The sequence below is a fragment of the Petaurus breviceps genome, unplaced genomic scaffold, assembly GCF_028583685.1.
Source record: "Petaurus breviceps papuanus isolate PSGF00001 unplaced genomic scaffold, PetGlider_PUasm1.0 185, whole genome shotgun sequence".
Lineage (NCBI taxonomy): Eukaryota > Metazoa > Chordata > Mammalia > Diprotodontia > Petauridae > Petaurus > Petaurus breviceps.
In genome coordinates, this window is record NW_027185797.1 from 10,645,998 (window position 1) to 10,660,909 (window position 14,912).

At 38.2% G+C, this 14,912-nt stretch overlaps 1 protein-coding gene across 5 annotated transcripts in view; it reads right to left on the bottom strand.

Annotated features, from left to right (window-relative positions):
* SATB1 (SATB homeobox 1) overlaps positions 1–14,912 on the bottom strand; it is a 116,471-nt gene that overhangs the window by 80,326 nt on the left and 21,233 nt on the right. For 2 of the 5 annotated variants that reach the window (XM_069088454.1, XM_069088456.1), the window contains exons 2-5: positions 9,560–9,795; positions 5,655–5,831; positions 4,759–4,885; positions 3,904–4,027 (exon numbers count right to left, since the gene is read on the bottom strand). In XM_069088454.1, coding sequence (XP_068944555.1) covers positions 3,904–4,027; positions 4,759–4,885; positions 5,655–5,831; positions 9,560–9,770 — 639 coding nt within the window. In that variant the 5' untranslated portion in view covers positions 9,771–9,795. Of the gene's footprint in view, positions 1–3,903; positions 4,028–4,758; positions 4,886–5,654; positions 5,832–9,559; positions 9,796–12,352; positions 13,260–14,912 lie in introns of those variants that run through there. The other 3 variants (XM_069088453.1, XM_069088455.1, XM_069088457.1) reach the window with 3 other exon arrangements.

Below are 14,912 nucleotides of genomic sequence, written 5' to 3' on the forward strand. Positions count from 1 at the left end.
AGTGCAAATATTTTTACATAAGAGTTAACATGTGTGAATTACTTTAGAGGATCTGTGATTTCATTGGTATGGCTGTCTCCTCCCCAGATGCAGACAGCAACTCTCTCTCTCTCTCTCTCTCTCTCTGTCTCCTTCTATAAGTCCTCCACAGCAGATAAAATAATGATGGTTATAATGAGAGCAAGCATTCATATAGTACTTTAAGGTTCTCAAAAAATTTATATTATCTCTTTTGATCCTTGGTGCAACCCTATGAGGTAGGTTCTATTATGATCCTTATTTTGCATTTGAGGAAACTGAGGCAGACAGGATTTGCCCAGGGTCACAGAGCTAATGAGAACCCAAGAAAGGATTTGAACCCAAGTTTTCCCCTCTCCAAGTCTCTCCACCTGTTATACTTCAATAAAAGCATATCTAGAATAATGGCTTTTTAAACTTATAGCTAGGATTTGGAACCCAAGAATAAGCAAAATAAACTAAACTTAACATTACCTATAGAGCAATGGGGCATCTTCTCACGCGCTACTAGAGCATCTTACCAATTTTAGAATTTAAAGAGGTGGGAGTGGGGGCAAAGGAGTGGCAGCCAACTTCTACTCACTGGAAAATCTGCCCAGTGCCCTTTAGGCTCATGGGAACATTCCTGGTTGGCTCTCTGTAGGTAATCTGACATGAGTTGGAGTCTGACTTCTTAAAGCAACATAATAAAGCTTCATTGTGTTTTTGAATTCAGACAATACTAGAATCTTCTCTTCAGTAATATGAATGTAAGGAAAAAATGTAGATTTTTTTTGAAGATGTGGGCGAGGGGAATCATAATAGCTTTTGTCAATTATTTGAGGGGCTTTCGAGGAAGTGGGATTCGACTTCTCCCGCATGGCCCCAGAGGGCAGAACAAGGAACAATGAACACCCATGTGACTGTAGGCAAGGCAGAGAAATCCTGGGGATCTCAGTTTGCTCATTTCTAGAGTTGAGGGGATTGGATTTGGTAGACACTGAATTTCTTCCAGGTCTTTATTTACGATGCTCATATCCTAAGTCAGGAAGAGGTTTCTTCCCTGTCCCCTAGAGGTCTTCAAGCAAATACCTGATGATCTCTTATTCAGAATTGGAGAAGGGATTTTAGCACAGGAATAGGTTGGATTAAATCCCCTCTGAGGCTCTTTCCAACTCTGAGATTCTGTGATTAATCCACTCCAACATCACACATGGACAAGAAATATCATCTAACATCTCAAAATCTGGTGGGTTTTGATGTTAGGTCCTTATCAATATGTTATAACTGAAAATAAACTCAGATCATACCTAGGACTCAGACTAAGAAACAGATTTTCACTATCATACCCTTTTCAACAAATCCCAACCACAAGTGGAAAAAAAATAGGTCAGGGTAAAAAATTTCGAAGGCTTAGAATTCCTTTTCCTTGACCAAAAGATAGAGGATGAGAGGGAAAGAATGGAGAAATAAGTTGGTAGGAAGGGCTCACAGTTAAAATGTCCTGGGTTGCTGTTTTTCACACAGAATAAAACAGCCACAGAACATGGAGAGAACAAGAAAAATGAGATGCCAGAAAAATGAACAACCAAAAAAGATCAGAATGTAGAGCTCTAAACACCTAAAAAAAGCAATCGTCCCTTCAAATTTGGAGGACATCCATACACACCGCGTTCTCCACATCTCAAATGGCATATCTGAAAAGCCAACCCAATTTAATTCTGACCTGACTTTGAATTGCTGCCACTGATGATCTGTGTATAATTTTCTCAAAAGACAAAAGCAAATATGTAGTCCAAAGTTCTCAACGAAATGTAAACGAATGCCCTGGTTTTAATGTTGAAGGCCTCCAGAATGCCATGGTCACCAAATACAACCATTCTATGAGACCACCAAAGTCATTCCCACAGTAATACACAAGAACACAGGAACTTAGGACAGTTCCACTTCTTTTTACTGTTCCAATACTTAACTGCAGTCCATTCATTTCACAATTCAACATTTACCATCCGCCTTGTAATTACTAAATCCTAGCTCAGTGTGTTACAGGTAGAGCACTTTGGTTTGCCTTTCAGACCACTGAGGAGCTAGCTCAACATTCCCCATGCCAACATATGCAAGGTATTTCAATGCATTTCTCCAGAACACCTCACAGGTAAGAGATTACAACCATTACCTGGCTAAAAGACTTAGGAATTCCACAAGTTTCTTTTAACTTTTACATGTTCCTCAGTTTTGAGCCTAAAAAACACTCAGATCATTTTTAAGTTTCAAATTGCAGTTGTCAAGTTCAAGGCGCCTCCTGGAATTGTTCACAAAACTGAGTTTCCTAGGGGAATGTGCGAAATACTGTCCAGTTTGCCACCAACCTGACTACCATTCTCCTTGAAAATTTTGGAGTGGAGGTGAAAAAGAGAAGGAGAATTCTAGTGAAAATATAACTGAAAACTAAGAAAAATGGCTAAGAAATGTATCATTGTAATTATGTGATTTATAAAATCCAGCATGTGTGTACTTAACATGCAGCTACCAACAACACATTAAGATAATATACTAAGAGTCAAAAATTTGAGAATTCATCTGCAATTCATTCTGTCATGTTCTCTTTGTGCTGGCAAAGCTTATGGGATCTGGGCTGAACAAATGCTAAATCACACAAGGTTACTTGATGGCCCCTATCAGACAACCAGACAGATGGAATATAGGGAATTATTATTATTATTATTATTGTCAATTTCCAATTCTAGAAATGATTATTCCAGAGACATAGAACTGTGTGCCAATTCAATTTATAAAGACTTCAAAAATTTTTACAAAACTTGCTTTAAATATCTTACTCATGGTAAAATATTAAATTCTAAAAGAATGTAGTAAGTACCCCAAGACTTCACTAAAATGTAATTGAGTGCGTAAAAAAAAAGAAATTCAGAAAAATTTTCTATCTGTCCTAGAAGCTACTGAAATATATATGTACCTAAAGGACCTTGCAATGACATATATGTTTACTATACAGTCCTATAGCATGAACATAAGGACTCCTACTAAAGCAAGGTATGAATGTACTCTGAAAATTAGGGAGTAAATTTAATCAAAAGCAGTTCACTTTCTTTTTATCCATCTTTTATCCATCAGAAGGACTAAATTGCAATAGAATTTCTACTGGTAGTTTCAGTTACCCCTAGAAAAATTCACGTTTAAAATAAAAATAAAACAAAAAATCTGGGTCTCCCCTTAAAGTTCCTGACCATTGAACATTATATCACAGAGAAAAATAAAGTTATATACTTCACAGAAACTTATGTCAATGCTAAAAAAATGAGTAAAAAAATTTTTTTAAGTCTAAAGGAATGTAAGTATTCAATCCTTAGCCATAAGTAGGTAATAGAAAGGTTCCATTTCTATCAGATTTTCTCTTCTTCCAGTTCTAACAATAAATGGTATTTCTTTCCACTGTATCTTAGAACCGGATTACTATTTGACTTGTTAGCATTCCTAGATGATCTTCTTTTATAACCTACATTTAAAACTAGCAAAAGTTACTTAAACAGTCACCTAAATTTAGTGACCCTTTTGACAACAAGTGAAAACCTCTTTACTCCTTCTATGAAAAAAAGAAAGAGGCTTGAAAATTGAAATAGCAAGCTCATTGGAACAGTCTTCTCCTGAACTGATTTTTTTAAAAACCATTTTCCTTTAAATTTTCCCAAGGGAAAATACTATACAAATTATATGCAAAACGAATCAAATATATTTAAAAAGAGCGCCAAGTGGTCAAACCTATTTGCAATTTATCTGGCCAATTTGGTCATCTGATACCAGTTGCTTTAGAATGTAGCAATATCCCTTCTTCAATGGGGGCTACCTCTATATAGTGTTTCATTATTGATCACATGCTAGGCTAAGTACCTGGGAAAGGGGACACTCCTTGGCCAATGAACTCTGGTTCATATCCTTCAGTAAGTCCTTCAGAGCATTTCTTACGGTTGTGTGAGACCATTGTTCAGGAGGCAAGTCTTCTAGTTTGGGGCAACTATTTGAGACATAGATTAGAAAGGGGATTATTACAAGATTGCATCCTGCTGCAGAACATTCCTTTAAGACAGACAGATTTCATTTTGCGCATCAAGCAGATGCATCTGGAGATTGCTCTCGGTCTCCTGATTGTTCCGATTAGTTAATTACTTTATACAACACATCTGCTGTATTGATGCATGAATTATACATCAGCTGCATGTGGCGACTATTTTTTCATGTTACTTCTACCTTTCTGCTCTGATGCGCTTGGTAAGACAATTTAAGGTGTAATACTTTCTCATGACCGATCAGGAAAAGCATTAATATATTAACTATTTTCCGTTCATCGCTGTTCACATGACTTAAAAAATAATAAGAATGTAGTCATAGTGAAGAAGTCATTCTATCACAAAATGTACACAGATGGCACTGTTCATGATATGCAAAAATATTTTTCTCTTAAGTAAACTTTATGTAAAATGCCTTCTTGTAATGCATCATTTAATTGACTAAATGCAGCAGAGTTGCAAGATGATACCTACAGAAACCAATCAATTAAAAGCTAGAAGAAGAAGGGGGGAGAAAAGTTCTCTTCAACAGGATAAGTTGGAGAACAGCAGGGCAAGATTAATTTGGACTTAAGCTTTCTCAAAACCATTCCAGATTTCATTCTGAAGCTGAGTAGCCATAAAGAACTAGGGAGGGAGGTTTCCTTTCTCACCTCAGGCCTGCTAGCTCGGGACTCACCTGTGTAACTGGATTTTCAATGTGACCACATGATACACATCTTGCAGCATGTCTGCAACAGTAGCATCAGGGGCATCTGTCACATAGGACAGGGGAACTGGATTCCACTTTCCAACTTGGATTAGCCCTATACCAGACAGAGAAGAGATTGTAGACTCATTAACCCTTTAGTCAAAAAATTATACTAGGACCTTTCCCTACTTCCATTCCTCCCGCTCCCTTTCCCAACAATACTACAATTCCTACCTGGCTCATTTTAATTCAAAAGGTAGAATGCTAATGAAGATATTTACACTTTAACTTTCCAGATTATGAAATAAATAGTACTCTATTTTTTTAAAACTCTCTGGAAATAAAAATCTATCAACAAAATTTATATATAAAGTCATATTTCCCCCAACTTAGAGAAAGGTCTAATACGACAGAATTGAACCAATTTTGAAAGGCTTTACAATTTAGATAAGAATCTCTACTGCAATGGGAATCAGCACTGAAAAATACTTTACAGCCCATAAAACCATCAGAAACAGAATAAAAGAAACAGAACTAGATATTCAGTCATAAATGCAAATTGACTCTCAACAGTCCATCTGCTCAAATATGCTCGACACTTCCTTGTGGATCCTCAGTGGAGCAGATTATTAAGGTCAATAAGCATACTAATGATTCAGTTGAAGCAATTTAAAAAAAAATCTACCTCAACATTCCACATGAGCAAAATGTGTGTTAACTAAACCAAAATGAATTAAGCCAATTTTTTAAAGTCACAGACTAACAAAAATATAATCCCCCCTCAAATGCACGTCTAAGAAGCAAAACAGACAATGTTTCTTCCACAAAGTACACATAAAACACCGGACTTTCTTTTTCTCCAATCGCATAGATGTATCATTTACCTTTGGCTTGAGCAGCAGAACTGTGAGAATATCCAAGAGACAGCAATGCCATTTCTATCAGTTGGTTGAAAAGCATGTCCTTTCTTACCAACACAAACTCTGCATGCTCCTCCTTACAATCATATTCAATGGAATTTTCATAATGTTCCACCACACAGAAAACAGGTAGCATTGTTCCTATCAAAAAGGCCAAAAAGACAAAAACAAACACAAACCAACAATTTTCACCAACCCATTCTCTGTTGGGGGGGGGGGGGAGATGGAGTGTAAGGGAGTTATGAGAGTAAGTCCTTGAGGCAGTCAGATACAAACGGGGGGCTACATTGGCAAGGTATAGAGAGAGCACTGAAGCAAACGTGCATTCTATCTCTCTCTCTCACTCACACACACACACACACACACACACACACACACACACTTTCATCATTATCCAAAAATAAGCAAATAGAAACTGAAGTATTTCCTACAAAATTTGTTCTATTCTATTTATAGAACTATATTTTCTAAATAGAAAGAATCTTCAATTACCTGTCTAGCAAAAGAATAATGTTGACTGGAGAAGAATAAGTTGGCTGTCTGTGTCCTGTCTGATTTGTTGTGACTGGTGTGCAGACTGAGAACCCCAAACACATACTGCAGATGTCTTGGGAGTAAGACACTTTAATCCCATCTAGATAATTTTGTTAATATTAAATGATCTCATTTGGGCCAACATCACTAAACTGAACCTCCTTTTGGTTATTATCTGTCCTAATCTGATTTTATTATGAAAGAGGAAAATTTTACTCAAATCACTCAATATATTGTCTCTTTTGAATATATCCTGAATGCTAAGTTACATTTGTATATGTGAGAAATATAACTTTTAACGTTATATATTTCATATTATCTGCTGAAAATATATGTAGGCAACATGAGAATTTTTTGATAAATATTCCTTTTTTGGTCCAAAGAGGGAAAAAAAAGAAAAAAATGAACCTTTTCATGACCTGTGTTAAGATCTGGGTATTTAGGTAAGATTTGAGATTTTTTTTTTTTCTTCTCCACATTTACTTAGCATTACTAATAAACTCGGTATCAAGAAAATAGCAAATTCAGGTTATTTATTATTGGAACAGCAACTATTAAAAAAAAAAAGAAACAGCTTTGTACTTACTATACCAGCAGAGTACCTTATCATTAAAATTTTAGTGGTTAAAAGAAAAGGGTTAAAAAGCAGATGTACAAGAACTGTCTTGTGGCAAGCTGCCAGAAGGGTAGCATCTTTAGCATAAATGATGACAAGGGTTACTTTAACAGGGCACCCAGGATCTCCAATTAGTCCGACAATGTTAATGCTTCCATAAGTACTGCCCTCTGCACTCACAGAAGCCTCCTAACTTGCAAAGGTGTCGAATATGTACTGTATGTAGCTAGAATTGTGATTTCTTATTGCCAATAGAGATGGCCTTTATGATTCTCGACTTCTGTTTCTGCATAACAGAAAGTGACAAAAAAGGGCTATTTTCAACATGTAGATTTTTCACTGAAGCTTCAGTGACCTGTCATAAGAGATTTGTAGTTCTGACAAACTAGCCCCTTTAGGTTTGCTTAGGAAAGCTTACAAACTCACTTTGGTAAGTTTGTGCCCAACAGGCTTAGCATGATCAGATTCAGCTGAAAAGCTTGCCAGTGTTCATGTCGTTCATTCAGCTGTTTTATGCGAGTGGGAGATTGGTCAGGAAGAAAAAAGACTTGGGGAGATCATGGCAAAAGTGGCGATTTGTTTACTGGTTAAACATTCTCTGGACTATTTTGCAAAACAAAGAAAACCACTGCTCCCCTTCCTAAGGTAGGGTTTCCTAAGCTTGGCTACAGTGTTTACCTGCCACCTGCAAAACAAACAAACAAACAAAAAAACCCAACCCAGAAATCCTGCATGAAAGATAAAAATATCAATCTTTCTAGCATCTTCATTGTGGAAAATAAATATTTTTTATTAGCTAAGAGAAAACTCTGTATTTATAAGTACTTCTGAAAGAACCCAAAGCATTGGGCAGGAAGTGAAAATACTCTACTTTGGTTTCTCCTCCCCCTTTTGTCCCCCTGACTTCAAAGACTTAGGTTAATATAACAAAAGCACATGCATTGATTTTTCATTTCATGTAATGATACAAAAGTGTGCTACTCTAGGCTCTTCCTTGCAGCTGGGAAATGTTTATAGGCGATGTCGCTATTCAAATAGACTGCATGTCTTTAGACACAGAAATAGGAACATACTGACCAGATTTAGATGTATACTGGAGATAATAAAGGTAGATATTGATAGTACGACACAAGGATCATCTGACTGCAAATCAAGCCGCTAAATCTCTCAGTGAACTGTCACTGCTGCTCTCCTGTTTACGTAAAAGGCAGCCAGCCCGCTGCCCTGGCTGATCACTCTTGCTAGTGCTTGGCTAATCCTCCAAGTGCAGCAACTTTATAACCTTCTAGTATTAAAGAACAGCACATTGGTCAGTGTTCAATGCTAAAAATACATCATGACTTCAACCTGAAGGCAGGGCTAAAGCTTTTGCTGAAGGTTTACGAGCCTGTGTAAACAGCACGTCTGCCATAAGGAGCAGTGAAGTCTGTAGGATCCTTGTCTAAAACTGTCCTGGCATTAAAGTTTGCTGTGCAAATATCACATAATACCAGAGACAGCTGAAATCTCCTATTTAGGAATTTATGGAACTTATATGTTTGCAGGCGTCAGAAAGTCTTTTTTATAGAGCCCCAGTGCTTCACAGTACAATATTAATGCACTCTGTTGGAAAAGCCGTAATAAATTATATTTTTAATGCTCTTACCCTGGCTTTCTTAAGATGCATACATTCTTGGCAAACAATCAATAAATAGGGTAATCATGAGCAGAGGCCAAAGAATTTGCTGAAGTGCTGTTTTTCCATTTTTAATAGATAAAGATCTAACAATACGGACTGCTGTGTCTGTTCATTTCGGGATCAATATATTCTTTGTTTTCGCCAAACCAAGGAAAAAATAAATGATTGTATGATAAATGTTATGCATCAAACACAATGAAATTCCACTTCCTTCTAACTTTATCTACTTAATATTCTTGGTTGCTAAAAGGTTGCATTTTTATACTCTGCTTAGCAAATGCAAGAAAAATCTGAATTATAAACATATAGCAATTTACAGAGAAACAAGGACCATTATAAGACATGCTGAATTATATCTAGTATATTCCTTGCTTTACATGAATCATCTCATTGAATATGGTCAAAGTTTTAAGACATTGTCATTAATTTAATTAAAATCATTTAAGTGAACACTTACACAACAGAATTCCCAAGAAGCTGGTCTAACGTTGCACATCCTTAATGAAAATATCCAAGTGTAACAAGTTTGAGACTAGAAAATATAATCATCTGTTCTTCTATTTTAAATAATGAATCTACTTTTCAAGATTAAACTGGAAAAACTGGTGTCAAAATAATGCAAACATCATGTACTCTAGAAGTTATGTGAAATCACCTCAAAAAAGTTAATAGCTGCCTTTCCAATAATTAGCCTCATGAAAAAGCTCTGCTAATGATCAAATAATATAAAGTTCTAGGATTCTTATTTCTACTCAATGCTACCTTGGGATGACATATAGCAGCATCACATGAGTTCCTGATCTTTTTAGAAGACTCAGACAGATATCTAAAGTCAAAAGACTTCACTGAGTAGAGGAAGATGCTCCACCCAGATATGAAGTTCACATTACCCAGATGTGATTTACATCTGGGCCAAACAATGCAACTCTTTACCCAAGCAAAACAGAATCAAAGAAAAAGAAACAGAAAGGATGGCTTTTCTCTCTAAATAGTCTTGGCTAGTATTCTAAGTTTTCCATTATGCATCTTTAAGATATTTACCTTTTCTAATGTTTGTTTTCATCAGATGTCCAGAGTGTTTTAAAGGCACTCCTTGCATTTTAGCCCCTGTACTTCCAAGTCTTCCTCTTCCTAATGGGCTCCCATTCTGCTCCAAGCGGGCAATTTTGGCTGGTGGACCCTTCGGATCGCTTACATTGTTAGACATTTCTGAATGTTCTTTCCCCTGAGTTGTCTCGTTCAAATGATCCATACTCAGTCCCGCCTCTAAAAATCACCTGCCATGTTTTAAAAAAAAAAGTTGTACACATGTGTAAGTATATATGCATGTAAATATTTTGAAGATGTTTGTCTCTCTAATTCATGTCCTTTAAAATGAGCACTTGCCTGATCCCAAGACATGCAAATAATATTAGAAAAAATAAATGAATCAAAATTGCTCATTTTTTTCCTAAACTGTTTGAATACATCTGGGTAAAGGTGTCCTGTTTTCTATGTACAGAACTATGTTAAATACACGACTTATTTATGGAACAAATGTTTCTGGAACAAACATAGCTACAAAATTACTAAAGGATGGTATAAACAAGGATTTTTATAATCTTTATAGTGATTAAAAATTAAAAGTTCATTAATGAGTCAAATATTAAAACTTTAGTCAAGGGTACAATAAACATGAGATCTCTCTCTCTCTCTCTCTCTGAGCCTATCTCCTGAGATACTTGGCAAGTTCATCAAGACTTTCTATTTTCTTCCTTTACTTTCAGGTTAACATAGGAGAAGAGTTTTTCTCCTATGCATTCAAGTCGATATCCAAGATGTGACTGAACCCATCTGTGTTCATGAAAATATATCTCAGACAGAAGTAAAATATTTAAAATCAATGCATTTTAGGTGTTGGTGTACTACAGTCCTTATATGTCTAATTAAAATTTAGTAGCCTATTAATGATATAAAAATACTAATAATTTATGAAACAGAACATTTTGAAAAATATTTTAATGTATTCTCTAAACTTAAATGCATAGCCCAAATTTAAAAAATTCAACAATACTGACAACACTACATTTCTAACCTTCAAATAAAAACAATTCAATTAAAATACTAGCTACCATTTGTAGAGTGTTCTAAGGTTTGCAAAGCATTTTGCATAAGTTATCAACTTTGCTGCCCAAAAAAGGGCTATTTTAAAAATCAATTTCAAGGAAATTAATACATAATAGTTTATAGGAATTATTGATAACAGTAGTTTATAGGAATTATGTTACATCTTTAGGTTTGAGGTATCATCTCCTTTATGAGGAAGACAATTTGTGACCATTATGCCTATCACATATATGAAATAGCCAAAACTATGGTCACTAAGAACAGGTGAAGAGAATTATTTTATGAACTACTGTTGTAGCTACAATCACTGTGAGTACAATTTGGAAAAAGTAAAGTGAATTTGATAACTTCGATGTTCTTCTAGTTACCTTGCAATTCAAAACATTCTAGGTAATATTTGCTGTAAATATTTTTCCCCCTGCCTCAAAATAAGACTACATTTTCCTATAAAGTCAAGGTGGGGGGGGGAGGAAGAGAAGAGGAAAATGTTAATATGGAGATTTACAAGCAACCTTAAGAATGTCAGTTGAATGACTGTAAAGTTTGTGAAATAATGGTTATTTATCCTTGTACTCTAGGGTGGCATGCTGAGAACCAAAGGTTTAGCATTGATTGTGGTCCCATCTGTTTTTGGTTATGAGTCTCATTAACAATAAATGTGCCTATTTTAACCACTTTTTATCAAGATTACTCTTTTCCATTAATATCAACTGCAGAGTAAAGCCAAAGAGAACTAGGATTATTAACTTCTAAAAGCATTCCTCACAATATTCCATGTAGTGATACAAATTTGCTTTTCTGAAACTGTTTTACCTTGATAGAAATGTGGGATTCCTTTAAAAATACATAGTATAGAGAAATATACACATAAAAACATTTTAAAAGTCCTGAGGTTCTGGGTAACTTACAAAAATACGTATATCATAGTATCAAAGATAATGTGAAACATGTAGGTGTCATAGATCTGAAGAAATCACCAAGTACAGTAAATGAAAGTGATAGGTTGTAATTTAGTCAGCGTATTGACTACTATCAAAACACCACATAGGTCATCTTAAATAACTCTTAGACATAGGCATCCGTTAAATACTCAGTTATCTTGTAAAAAGCTTTACATTACAAAGCAAAATTACATGCACATAAAACACCTAATTTGCTCATTTAAACTCCATGCCCAAGGCTAAAGTTCACTGAAACCTCAGTTAGGAATAGTGATGAGCAACCCCCAGCATGGCCTGCCCAAAATGACAGCAGCAAAACGTGCCTATTATCCTTAGATGCCAGAGAGTTTCTTTTGAGTTTCACGTTTAGAAATCCATTTTAGGCCAATTTAGCCCACACATTTAGAGAGAGGTCACTGTCACACTCTCTCACATACACACACACACACCAAACCACAAAACTGTTTCCTAAGGAAATTATGTACATAATTTTTGAATGAAATACAAAGATCAGTCATAAGTAATTTCTTTAAAATACTCTCATCTTTTAAGAATATATTATTTCTGCACTTCAAATTCGTTTTAAATTAGTTAGCCCTTAGATCATTCCCTTAGCCTCCACATAACCCCATAATCACATTGGAGAGACTGCTCTCTTATCCATTCCATATGGCCGTCACAATCCAGGCCAAGCTTTCACTGTGACCTTTTAAAGAGACAAAGAAGCAAAGTACTATCTAGAAACAGAAACACTGCAGTTTTACTGAGTGAAATTAGCAAAACCAACCTGAAACTCACCACTTCAAAACTTGACAGCACATAAATAACAAAAACAAAGGAGATTTCCTTTGCAGCCCGAGATCTTGAAGAGGAAGAAGTTCAAGACTGATGTTTTTCTATATCCTTTTTTTATTTAAAAAAAAAAAAAAAAAGCAGCAGACCTGAAGGCGACTTCCCCCTTAAATTGTATTATTTTGTCTCCCCCACCCCCCTCCCCCCTAAGCGGGGGAAGGGCAGAAATAAACGTCAAGATGAGGAGAAGCCATGAGCGCAAAAATCAGAATTCAAAAAATGTTTTTTCAAATGTCTCTTGGTGAACAGGGTTTTCGATGGGGGAGGAGGGAGACTGGGAAGTGAGTAGAGAGAAGATAAAATTGATCTGACAAGTGAAACGTTGAAAAAAACCCGCAAAAACAAAGCAAAAAGCGCTATAAGGTCCACAATGAGATGATGTTTGGGGGTGTGGGGTGTTGGGGGGTGGTGGTCGCTGATTATCTTTTCTTTAAAAGCGAAAAAATCACTGCGGACGAGGTCTAATGAAGAAAAAAAAAAGGGTTATCTTCTAGCTCTCTATCTCAAAGGCTCTCCGGCGTGAAAAAAGCAGAAAGTCTACTTCTGGCTGTCACTTGGAGTATTATTCTCCAATAACCCAGGAGAACCACAGGGAGGAAAGAAGGGGGGGGGAGCAACCTTTCTCCCACCCTCAATCTCGGCCCCCCCCAGAAACAATTGACAGTAACATTAACAAGCCTAAACTTTCTCCCTGAACCTCCAAACCCAAGCCAAGAGCTCTACCGGGTGGTAGGAAGGGCGGAGGATAAAGTGTAGCGAAAAAAATACGGGAAAAGGCACTAAAATACCACTTTTAATTTAGCCTTCGCTCTTAAAAATAGCCGAGAGGATCTGTCCCTTCCTATTTACCCGGTAGAGCTCTTGGCTTGGGTTTGGAGGTTCAGGGAGAAAGTTTAGGCTTGTTAATGTTACTGTCAATTGTTTCTGGGGGGGGGGAGGAAGAGGGGGGGAAAGAGAATAAGAGGGAGAGAAAGGAGAGAGAGGAGAGAGCGGAGAGGGGGGGAGAGGGGGAGAGAGAGAGAGAGCGAGAGAGAGAGAGAGAAGGCACACACCACCACCTTCCACCTCCACAACGAACAACTCCTTCCCTTCCCTCTCCAAAAAAAAAGTGGACCAGATTTCACTACTCTATGTCCCAAGGAAGCAACAATAGCCACAATGACGATATTTTAAAAATCAAAGACCCCAACAAAACTGCTCAAGAGTTTCTCAAAATGAAGGGGGGGGGGGTGTCCTTTTAAGTCCTACAGGCTTTATTCTTGTTTCCCTGGCTAGATAATATGATTATTGTGATTAGGCCGTTTTGGTAGTTGTTGCTGGATGTTACAGAGATAAATATGTATGTTTGTGTTTGTGTGTGTGTGTGTGTGTGTGTGTGTGTGTGTGTGTGTGCCCGGACTGAGCCGAGTGTCTCTCCTCTCTCTCTCTCTCTCTCTCCCCCCCCTCCCTCTCTCGTCTCTGTCCCCATTAAATTATTAGTTGACTCATCACTCCTCCTCCTCCTGCTGCTGCCGCCGCCGCCGCCGCGCCGTCCCCAGCTCCTGGGCTCTGCTCTCAGCTAGAGCTTTCGGCTGCTGCTGCTGCTGCTGCCGCCGGAGCTGTCGTGGCTGCTGCTGCTGCTGCTGCTGCCGCCGGAGCTGTTGCTGTTGCTTCTTCTTCCTCCTCCTCATTTTAATACAAAATAACACCGAGGCTACCGGCTTTTTACCGCCCCAGACTGGAGGACGCAGCCTCCCTGCAGCTGCCCGGAGCCCTTCCCCTGCGGCCCCAGATCATCCGGCGCGTCCTGGGAGAAATAGAAAGACAGAGAGAGACAGAGAAAGGGAGAGAGGGAGAAAAAGTGGCAGAGGAAGAGGAGGAGGAGGAAGAGGAGGAGGAAGAAGAGAAGGAGGAGGAGGAAGAGGAAGGGGGTGAGGAGAGGGATAGTTGGAAAAGGGGGAGAGTCAAAGGCGGAAAATAAATTAAAATTTTTAAAAACGGGATAGAAGGCAAAGATGGGGGTTAAGGTTGGGTCTGGGGGAGGGGGCGCAGGTGGGGGTGGCGGAAGAAGAAACCAGAAAGACAAGTAACTAGTGAATGAGTGAGAGAAATAGATGGGGGGGGGGGGGGGGGGGGGGGGGAAGGGTGGGTATGGGGGGAGGGGGGAGACTGCGATTTCCGGCACAGGGCGCGCAAGAATTTGTAATCAGCTTGATTAGAGTGAGGCGGCTCTGCATTTATTACACACAATACCCAGAATAACAGGGAGCAACGCAAGCGGCACCACTGGCGGCTGGCAGCGGCGGCGGCGGCGGCACAGGCGAGGGAGGGAGAGTGGGAGAGCCCGAGGCCGGGGCAGGGGCAGGGAATGGGTGAGCGGAGCTCGCCCGGGCCGAGGGGAGTGGGGTGGGGGGGTGGTTAACTGACACCTTCGCTATTACTGAGGAGGCCGAGACAGATGGGGCAGAGGTGTGTGTGTGTGTGTGTGTGTGTGTGTGTGTGTGTGTGTGTGTGTG